The 11,360-nt window shown below is 39.0% G+C and overlaps 1 protein-coding gene across 1 annotated transcript; it reads right to left on the bottom strand.

Moving 5' to 3' along the window:
* Window positions 1-324: 324 nt before the first annotated feature.
* LOC130987111 (probable carotenoid cleavage dioxygenase 4, chloroplastic) lies at window positions 325-3,288 on the bottom strand. Its single transcript, XM_057910734.1, has 2 exons — window positions 1,926-3,288; window positions 325-786 (listed from the first exon to the last, which is right to left on the bottom strand). Exons 1-2 carry the CDS (start codon window positions 3,215-3,217, stop codon window positions 417-419), a joined length of 1,662 nt encoding a protein of 553 aa, XP_057766717.1. The 5' UTR covers window positions 3,218-3,288; the 3' UTR covers window positions 325-416.
* Window positions 3,289-11,360: the final 8,072 nt, after the last annotated feature.

Below are 11,360 nucleotides of genomic sequence, written 5' to 3'. Positions count from 1 at the left end.
TAATGGGTCCGCCTCAAAAAAACAAAAAAATATGCATTAAAGTTTCATATCCACCAATTTGTAGTTTTTTATTTGACCAAGTGAGGATTAATGATGCGTGGACTCATATTTATTTTAGTGAGAATTGATTAAAAAAAAATAGGTCAAAATAAATGGGACAATTCAAAAAAGAAAAAGAAAAAAGATAGAGACCAAGTACAATGGGACGAAACTTAATTAATGGTACTTTTATTGCGCAATTTAACTAAAAATAAATATATTCTCATATTTGTACTAATATTTTGGCACTATCCAAACAAAAATATAAAATATAAAAAAACGATTCTATATTTCAATTACATGCACATACATAACTAAGCATATTAAGCATATCATTTATTTCCCCTAAAAAAAAGATCCCACACCAAACTCACACACTAATTATTGACAGGTTTTTGTAAGTTTATGAGGTCAGTCTCCGACAAGAAGAGACCATGGAAACCGGTGGGGATGCGCTGCGGCAGCTTGACGGTGGCGATCACATCTAGATTAGGAGACTTGGCATCCATTACTATAAAGCTGGATTCTCGAGTGTTATCATCGTGTAAATATGTCACCAAATAGCCATCATCTTCCTCTGCTGTCGGATTATTCGGCTCCCTCGCCACGAAAAACAGTTCGCTGCCGTGGCAGCTCCGCCCATACCGGCGGCTAGCCACCATGCAATCGCCGCCAACCTCATTCTTTAGGTCTAGCTTCACCAACCCAATGAACTGCATCCCACTTACTATTGTTGCGTAAACGTACCTACAAAAATATGAAGAAAAATAAAATTAATTATAAGCATATGAGGCTGAGCTATGACTGTTAATTACTCCTAAAAGATTATGAGCTGAGGGAGTCAAACCCATGTTACCATGTATGTTCAACTCGAATATATTATTATTATTATTATTATTATTATTATTATTATTATTATTATTATTATTATTATTATTATTATTATTATTATTATTATTATTATGTAAATGATATTTTTACAAGCTAACAACAAATGATAATTTTTTTAACAACAGATGATACTTTTATGATCAATAACAAATGAAATCATGCACATAAAATATGATATAATTAAAATACTTCTTAATTTGTCAATAACAAATACTTTTCGTAAATAGAAATATACTTCGCAAATGACAATTTTTTAAAAAAGAAAAAATATATACTTTGTATAAATATAAATAATACATATAAATGACACGTTTAATGCATACAAATAACACTTTTAATGACAAATTAAATATAATAATTTGTCGAATGGGGCCGACGGAGGCCAAAATAATAAAAATAAAATAAAAAATAAAAAATAGGCTTTCTTTGCAGGTAGTTGTTTGGAATACTTTAACATATATGCACGTGCGCTACATAGTATATAGATCTCTACTAGAAAAAATATTATATAAATAGTATATATATACAGTGAGAAATGAAGTAATCTAATAAGAATGTTATTTTTTGTGAAAATGAAAATTAATTTGAATAAATTAATAAAATCTATAAATAAGCTTTTTATAATGCATGAATAATTATTTAAATCTGTGCTCGAATCCTGGAGGAAGCGAAAATTTCACCGTATTTTCTGAGTACGTTATTCATACATTACAAGCAATTTGTTCATGAATTTATACTGACTTATTCGTTATTCTAATTTCTCACAAGAAATAACATCCTCATTATAACATAACCCTATAAAAATAAATCTTATTTTGATCATATATATATATGGATGGTTGGGAATGCTTAACACGGTTTGTATGGAAGAGATTTGTCCCACATTTTTTGTATACCACCACAAATTTAATATATAATACTAATATTTTAGTAGTAGTAAATAGAAAAAGAAAATCTTAAATTTATTTCTTAAAACTCACAATACAGTTACGTACCTATTTTTGTTTGCAGCATAAGCAGGATTGATTATTCCAAATTCAAGAGACTCGGGCGACAGCGTCTGCCTCTGCACCGTCTTCGCCTTCACATTTATCACAATCTTCTCCATCTTCAACTCCGCGCACCCAACGTTGTCCAATATCTGATCCACCGCCAACGCATTCGACGCCACCATGCACACGATGTCGCCGCCGTCTTCTTCCCACGCATTCACACAGTGCACGGGGTTGAACCCCGGCGCCTCAATCCACACCATCTCCTCCTCATCCTCCGCGTACCTCGGAATAATCCCCACCCGCGCCACCTTCTCCCGATCAACCCCCACCGGCGATTTCCCCCTCAAAATCGACCACGGGTTCACCACAATCTGCATGTCAGGAATCACGGCGTACTTCTCCGTCACCGCGAAGTCGTGAATAGCCGTGAATTTCTCCATCGATATCGCCACGTGTTTCCGTCTTCTTCCACTGGAATCGATCCGGAAAAGCTTCAATGATGGAGGCGTGCCGACGTACTCGTACGCAAAGACTTCGCCGGTGACTCTATCGATCTTCGGGTGCGCCGTCATCCTCGAGAATGGCGTGGAAGCTCCGAAATCATGGCGGCCTAGGGTTTTTATATCTCCATCCGCCGTTATATTGACGGCGTAGGGAAGATCGGATTCGCAGAGGGCGTAGAGGCGGCCGGAAATTAGGGCTAAACTCGTGTTGGCTGGGCCAAGACCGTGATTGATCGGATCAAATTGACCGGCGAGAATCCGAGCCGTAGTAAGCAGAAAACGAGAGATGGAAGCTAAGAGGCCGCCATTGAAGCAGGAGAAAATGCTGGGAACGAAAGCGTAGCCCATTTCACGTTCGACTGTGTGTTTGTGCGTGTTGACGTAGCGGCAGCAGAATGTGGGTTTGCCATGCGAGAATTTGATCATGTGCAGCATCCCGTCACCCTCAAATACATGATAAGGCCCCTTTGGGATGAAGTGCGGGTTTGGGCCGTTGCGGATGTATGCTCCGCCGTCGAGGCAGCTGGGGAGGGAGCCCTCCACCTCGTCGCAGGCGGTGGGGGGAAGCTCCCCCACCGGAGCGAAGTTGCCGGAAAGCACGTGTTTGGGGTCGAGAAAGGGGGGAAGGGGTAAGTCGACGACATCGCAAATGAAATCATCTAATGATTTGAAGATGCTTGTTAATGGCAATTTGAGAGTTTGATGATTTGGTAGCTTCTTTTTGAGGTGATGAAGAAAGATGGTTGAAGAAGATTTGGCAGTGATGATAGTAGGCCTATTTGAGTTCATGCTAATCCTAAATGATGAAGTACTACTAACATTTCTTGGAAGAGAAGAGTAAAATGATAGTGCGGTTGCCATCTTTGGAGATATCGACAAATGATATTATGTCCTGCCTCTATTTAATCTATTATATTTTAGGTAGTGCTTGTTTCTTAATTATCCATTTAGATAATGAAATATAAATTAATTATTTAAAGTGATAATTATTATAGGTGGGCGCTTAATGGAGAACACTAAATATTCAAATAACAGAGAATAAATCTCAGCCGTTGATCTTATCTAATCTAACTGCCGTCAGCATTTATTCACACCATGTTCAACGGATTTTTTTTTAACATATAGAAGGTCAAACCCCAAAACCCCCAAAAATTAAGTATAATTTTATGAATGTTCAACGAAATGACTGATATGTTCAATATAATTTGATGAACGTGGGGGTGTTCGTGTTCTTCATTGAACGCGACCTTATATATATATTGATAATATATTTATCTCATTTTTTATAAACAATAACACTTTACTTTTAGGGTGTATTTGCTTTAAGGATAAGGAAGGGATAAGCTAAATTTATCACCTTATACATCGTTTATTTGGGTAAATATCACTTTAAACCCCAAACTATTTTCGCACTATCAATTATATCATGAACTATCGAAAATAATTTTTTAAGCCTTCGTGAACTATTAATTTTGTATCAATTGTACCATTCGTTCATTTTTTTAGCTACAATTGATACAAAATTGATAGTTTGTTAGGTTCGGAGGGTCTCGAATAGGTGTATGGGGGGGAGGGAATACACCTATAGGCTATTTCAAACGAAAATAAACTGACACAACCATTTCAGTTAAAGGAGTTTAGTAAAGTTTAGGTTGATGACTGATACTAAATACTCTTCAGTAAGGAGTTATCAGTTATGTCTGAGACTTTAACTGATACACGTAAAGCTTCAGTCAAGTTTGTTGAACAAAGAGATGTTATGAATCTTACTGACTATCCGAAGATTAATCAATTAGACTAATAACACACGCAGCGAAAAAATTTTCTTTCGAAATAGCCTGTGAGATTAATCACGTTGTCAGAGATTAAGTTTCGCTTTGCAGTTAATCAGTTTTCAGTTGGAGAAGGTTTGAACACAAGTAAGAAGGTAAATACTGAAAGTTGTAAACAACACAGAGAATTTTATGTGGTTCGAAAAATACTTCCTACATCTACGGTCAGTTGATCAGACTGACAACTTCACTGGGCTTGTGCTTACGGGTGCACAACAAACCTAAACAACTGAAGATCCAATCTTCAGTACCAACACATTGGGTTGGATTTCTCACTCTTAGCTTCACTGAGACAAAACTATGCCTTTCCGCAAATACTAAGATCTCTTGGAGAGAGCATTGGTCTGAACTCCTTACAACTCAAACTCTCAAGTCGGTCGGTTGAAAAGAGGTTCGAAAACTTGCCAACTAGATTACAAAGAACAGGTTTTCTGTAATCAGTTATACCTAGGCTTTGGATATACAATATTTGCCTAAGTTCTAAGAGAATGTATGTAATCAGCAGTGACTGATTTTTGGCTTTTTGATTCTCTTCTTCAATTTAAACTTTGGAATGACTTTGAATTGCTAAGTGACGAATTCGGCAGCGTTTCAGCTTATGTAGTTGAATCGGTGAAGATTGAAGTGATCATCGAGCTCTATTTATAGGAGACATCTTGAATAGACTCGTTGGATGAAATGGTCTTCAAGAATTCTTCCGTTAGAGAGTAATTTGAACTTGGGCTGAGACTTCAATCTTCGCAGTTCCTTTGTTTGGTGAGAACGACTACTTTGAGAGCAGGAGATAGGACATCTCTAAAAAGGTAATCACCAAAAAGGAAGGCTCTGCAGAGAAAGGACGATCCTTGAAATCTCTGCATTTAATGTGGCTATAATTCTGGAGTGCGTGGCTTCCTTTAAGCTTTGGAGCTTCAGTCCGAGGAAGAATGTTTAACTGATACTTGACTTTAATATCAGTCCGCTGAATCCATGTGACTCGCATTAAATAATCAGTCGTAACTGATTCTTGGACTGGTTAGTCAAATATCAATATTTGACTTTGCCTTAATCGTCACATCAGACGGCAACTTCAGTCTTCAGTCTTCATTATTCAGAACAACAACTAAACTAGAAAAGAACTCTAACACTTGAGTTCGAACAGTTCTAGTCTATTACAAGTGAAACCTATTGATTTTGGTATCATCACAACTAGGATTAGAATATTTCATTCCCAACAATTTCCCCCTTTTTGATGATGCCAAAACCACACAACAGTTCTAAGACAAGAAAAGACTGAACAAGAACAACAAGTTACTAAATAGGGTGAATACTATTCCCCCTTAACAAGATAACCTATTAACTTGCATTCGAAGGAAAAACACAACAGTTCAAAAAGAAAAAGCGAAAACATAACTAAAGTAAATAATCAAAGCCTGGACAAAAATTGTCTTCAGGTTGAGATCAAAAGAAGTTCATTTCATTTCTTTAAAGATAACTAATGAGAAATCAGTTGAGGTACAGAGCAGAACATACAAATGAGTAAAAAGCATAAAAACATATGGAAACCCATGGACTCCAGCAGTCTACCTGTTTGCACCTTGAACTTCGTCTTTGATCTTCGTCTTCATCTTCATGTTCCTAAGCTTGTTTTCTTCTACACTTATTTTCCATTGACTCGAGGTCTTACTGGTTCGTCTACCTTGAACTTCTGGTGATCCTTTTGCTTTACCAACTTCAGTCTTTCGAGAAGATGCAGAGAACCAACTTTGAGAAGGTTTTTCTCTGACTTCTACTTTCCCTCTTTTTGGCAACATCAAAAGAGAGCTGATGATGGAAGCTATGATCAGAGGGTACCCAACTCTGAGTCTTAGAAGCTCGTGAGAAGATTCGAGAGGCGTGTGAGTACAGAGATGCAGAAGAGGAAGACGCCAGTGAGAAGGGAGATGATGAGGGAGACGGGAAGAGGCTTGGAGATGGAGAAGATGAGGGTTGATGAGGAGAAGAGGAGCGTGGATGCGGGAAAGAGGAGTGTTTGTAAGGAAAAGGAGGGTGGGAAAAAGGTAGGTATGCACAGCTTTTTGGAGATATTCATGTAAGGTGGCTATGCATACAGACCTTAAAGGGAGGATGATGGGCTTAAGATGGAGATAGAGAGGACTAGGTTGGAGAAAGAGGGAGAGTACGTGAAATGGGTGTGAGAGGCGATTATCGAATCAGTGACAGTCATGAGGACTAACACTGTCGATTTTTCGGCACGAGGTCTTTGTTGAGAAGACCATGTGCGGCTGGGGATGCCGGCAGATAATGAGAAAGAGCTTATTGTTGTTGCATGCCATGGAGGTGGGCAAGATATGTGAGATAAGCTTGATAACCTCCTGAAGCGTAGAAGCTTCTTGGCGCCTGTCATTAGGATGGAAGACACTCTTCTCGCTGGATATAAGTGAGGGTAGAAACAAGCTTGACGTTGGAGAAATGTCGATATCTAGTGGAAGGGTTCTGTGTAGACCAGTTGTGCGAGCATCATTCTCCCACTCCATGACTGTTTTGTCATTGATCTCTCCATTGTCGGAATGAAAGTTTTCTGCAACTTTTGGAAAGTGTTCTCACAGAAGTTTCTGTGGAAACTTGTTAATTATGATGAAGAAAAGTTGCAAGTGTAAAGTATTTAAAATACTAAGTAAGGAAGATGAAAAGTATTTCAAATATTGTGCCTAAAATTATTTTGAAGAAATTTTTCACGTCCGCGGTCACTGCAGAGGACGGAAGCTTCAAAAAGGTAGAAAGAGAATAAAAATCATTGCAATTTGTCAAATCAAAGAGATTTTCGGGGTTTAAATTGCAGAGGCACAAAAGTTGGATTTGATAAAAAATAATTAGGACAAGTTAAAACAATTGTTGAAATACATTTTGAAAGTATTTGTGCCTTTCGGATATTTCATTTTCCAACAATTAGTTAAAGTCTTTGAAAGAGACTGATCAGTTAGAGAAAGATTTTTGAAGACTATTAAGAACTCATAACTGAATTAACTGACATACATAAAGTAAGTCGAACATACTTACTGATCGACTGATCATTGTAGTCAGTCGATACCATTTTTCTGGTTGACTTATAAGAATAAGTTCCCCCTCAGATGAAGACTCATCTTCTTTGGTTGTCACGTCATCAGTTGAGGAGCACCAATTGACTGAGCAATAGTCATCGTGACTGCAGTTGAAATCTTCAAGATCAGCATCATTCTTCAGGGTTGATGAGGTCAATCCTTCCACAAAGATCGTTGAACCTATTTTATGGAAGAGCTTTGGTCAGCAAGTCTGCTCTCTGAACTGCGGTCGGAATTCAACTGAGACATTCTTCTTTTCCACATGATCACGAATGAATTGATGACGAATTACGATATGCTTGACTCTGGTATGATAAACTGGATTCTGCGAGATTGCAATAGCACTAGAGCTGTCGCAATAGATTGGAACTTCCTTTTCTTCGATCACGTAGTCCTTCAGTTGTTGGACTAGCCATAGCAATTGTGAACAACAACTTCCCGCAGCAACGTATTCAGCTTCAGTTGTAGATGTGGCGACTAAAGTCCGCTTCTTTGAAAACCATGAAATGAGCTTGTTGCCTAGGAACTGACAAGTTCCTGAAGTTGATTTCTGATCAATTTTGCGTCCTACAAAATCTGAGTCTGAGTATCCGGTAAGCTTGAATTCGTCGTCAGCTGGATACCACAATCCTAAGTTGGGCGTGCCTTTAAGATATCTTAGAATTCGCTTTGCTGCATCCATATGAGCTTCTTTTGGATTTGACTGATATCTTACACAAACTCCGACTGCATACGCGATATTTGGTCTGCTAGCAGTCAAATAGAGTAATGATCCAATGATTTCTCTGTATTTGGTTGAAGATACAAATTTTCCTTCCGATCCTGGATCCACCTTCCAGTTGGTGTTCATTGGAATCTTGACTGATTTCATGTGCTGAATGCCGAACTTGGTAATCAGTTCTTTGGCATACTTTGACTGATTGATCAGTATTCCTTCTTTGGTCTGCTTGACTTGTAATCCCAGAAAGAAATTCATTTCTCCCATTATTGACATCTGGAATTTATTCGTCATAATGTCAGCAAACTTCTTGCATATGCGTTCGGATTTGGATCCGAAGATTATGTCATCGACATAAATCTAAACAAGTAGGAGATCCTCTCCTTTTAGAGTGAACAGAGTCTTGTCAACTGATCCTTTCTTGAATCATTGTTCAACTAGATACTCAGAGAGAGTATCATACCATGCTCTTGGAGCTTGCTTCAATCCATAGAGCGCCTTCTTCAGCTTGTACACCTTTTCTGGTCCAGCAACCTCAAAACCCAGAGGTTGTTCCACATAGACTTCATCCGTGCGCACTCCATTGAAAAATGCGCACTTCACATCCATTTAGTGTACTTTGAATCCTTTGTGAGCGGCAAAGGCTAAGAAAAGCCTGACTGCTTCCAGTCTTGCAACAGGTGCAAAGGTTTCATCATAGTTGATTCCTTCTTATTGATTGTACCCTTTGGCCACTAGCCTTGCTTTGTTTCTCACCATGTGACCTTCTTCGTCTTTCTTGTTTTTGAAAATCTATTTCAAGCCAATCACTTTTGCATCGTTTGGGCGATCCACTAGTTTCCAAACTGAATTCTGGTTGAATTCATTGAGTTCTTCTTGCATTGTGATGACCCATTGAGTGGACTTCAGAGTTTCTTCGATGTCCTTGGGCTCTATGTCTGACAAGAAACAACTAAAATTCTTATCTTCATTGATGCAGTTCTGGTTGATGTCGAAGACGAGGTTGCACATCGATCTTCGAGTCTTCACACCGTCTGATGGTTCTCCGATGATGTTGTATTTCGAGTGGAGTTCAAACTATCTTCGATACTTCTTGATTTCTTCTGATGAGGGTGGAGGTTCTTCAGTCAGGATGGATCTGAGTCCTTCATTTGTTTCTCGAGCAGGGGAGTGTTAAACTGGTGTTGCAGCAGCAGGTTCAACTTGTTCTTTAGCTATTGGAGTTCCCTCTTGACTAATGTTTTTTGTAGCATCTCCAGTCGGACCTTCAGATCTTTGACTGATCTTCTGATACTGAAGCTTTTCAGTATCCTCTTCTTTTTCTGTTCCCACACCAACACTGTAGAGGGTTCGGTGCTTTATTTTTCAGTCTTGGAAACTTCAATGTTCTCAGCATTTCTTTTAGTTTCCTGTTTCCTAAAATCATCAATAGACTCGTCAAAAATAACATGAGGTGTTTCTTCCACACAAAGAGTTTGAGAGTCAAACACTTAATAGGCTTTGCTGGATCGTTCAGTTCCAGAGTATCCAAGAAAAATTCCTGGATCAGCCTTGCTATCAAAGGTGTTTAACTTTCTTTTATCATTGTTATGAATGAAACTATGAGAACCGAAAGCATGAAAGTATGAAATTGTTGGCTTCTTGTTCTTCCATAGTTCGTATGAAGTTTTTCCATGTCTTTGAGTGAGGAAGGAGCGGTTCTGTGTATAGCAAGCGTTGTTAACTGCTTCAGCCTAAAACTTCTGTGGGAGTTTTGATTCAGCTAGCATCGTCCTTGCTGCTTTCTTCAAAGACCTGTTTCTTCTTTCTGCTACTCCATTTTGCTATGGAGTTCTTACTGCAGAGGTTTGATGACTGATTCATCGCACTTCGCAGTAGTCACGAATGACTGCATTGAGGAATTCAGTCCCTCTATCTGATCTGATGCTGATGATGTTGACTTCATTTTCAACGCTTAGTCTTTTCAACAGCTTTGGCAGTTCCAGCAGTGTCTCCCCTTTGTTGTAGAGAAATATAACCCAAGTATATCGAGAATAATCATCTACGACAACTAAGGTACATTTTCTATCGTTGTAACTTCTGGGAGATATTGGGCCAAACAGATCCATGTGAAGCAGTTGGAGAATCCTCTCAGAGGAGTGTCCTGTCTTTGACTTGAATGACGTCCTTGTTTGTTTTCCTCCTTGACACGCTTCACATTCTTGCTTCTTCTGGAACACAATAGAAGGTAAACCTTCTACCGGTTGATGCTTAGCAAGTTTGTTGATCGTCTTGAAGCTGAGGTGGTTGAGCCTTCTGTGCCATAGCCAGTTGAGCTCTAAGTTGCTTTTGCTTATGAGACAGGTTTCAGGTGGACTATCTTCCTATGATACTACGTAGAGACTTCCTTGCCCGATTCCTCTCAGCACCACCTTCTTCTGGCTGTTTCTCACAGTGAATTCATCTTTCTTAATATTCACTGCGAATCCGCTGTCACAAAATTGACTCACAGACAACAAATTATGCTTTAGTCCAGAAACATAGCTAACATTACTAATACTGGCGTTACCCATGTCGAGTACACCATAGCCTTTTGTTTCGCCAATTGAGTTGTCTCCGAATGCAACTTTTGATCCAGCTTTCTCAACGTATTGAGTTAGATATTCTTTGTATCATGTCATGTGCTTCGAGCAGCTACTGTCCAAGTACCATGTTCTGATTGAAGCTATAACTTTTTTCTTCTTTTTATGTTTCCAGTTTTTGCCCTGCAAGGAAGAGTTAATTTAGGTACCCAATCAATGTTTGGATCTTTTAATGTCAGTTCGTGTTCCTTTTGAAACCCATATCTGCTTCAGAACTGGTCTTGGCGCTGATCTTTTGCGGTTGGCTGGTTGTCTGACTGAAGTGGCTGGTGCTTCAGTTGGCACATGAGCTTTCTTCGGTTGAGCTTTCTTCTTTGGAGCCTTCTTTTTGTAGTAGCTTTGTCTGGTGAAGTGTTGAGGTCTCACTTGCTCCATTGTGTATCTCCCTTGAGACACAAGAGTTGTCCTTGACTGATGGAGTCTTGACTGATGCTGTTGAACATGAGACTGATGTTGTCCAGTTGCATACTTTTGTGAATGAACTCGAGCTCATTTGAACTTATCATTATTTTGTCTCCATGGTTGTTGCTCTCTTTGGAACTGAACTGGTTACAGTTTCTGATTGTTCCTGTTGTTCTTCCCCCTGGACTGGTGAGGAAGACTCTGTTTCTTTGCTCTGCGGGCATGCTATTGTTTCAGTCCAGATGCTCCTTCCCCATACTTTGACTGAAATCTGCTTTC

Source organism: Salvia miltiorrhiza, chromosome 5 (assembly GCF_028751815.1).
Source record: "Salvia miltiorrhiza cultivar Shanhuang (shh) chromosome 5, IMPLAD_Smil_shh, whole genome shotgun sequence".
NCBI lineage: Eukaryota > Viridiplantae > Streptophyta > Magnoliopsida > Lamiales > Lamiaceae > Salvia > Salvia miltiorrhiza.
The sequence above is the reverse complement of the archived record's forward strand: the minus strand, read 5'-3'. Positions and strand labels throughout refer to the sequence as shown.

Excerpts from the sequence above, each read along its gene's own strand:
- LOC130987111 (XM_057910734.1), bottom strand. The coding sequence starts at position 3,217 with ATGAACTCAAATAGGCCTACTATCATCACTGCCAAATCTTCTTCAACC. Across the intron at positions 787-1,925 it reads TATGCTGCAAACAAAAATAG|GTACGTTTACGCAACAATAG; the intron begins GTACGTAACTGT and ends ATATTTTTGTAG.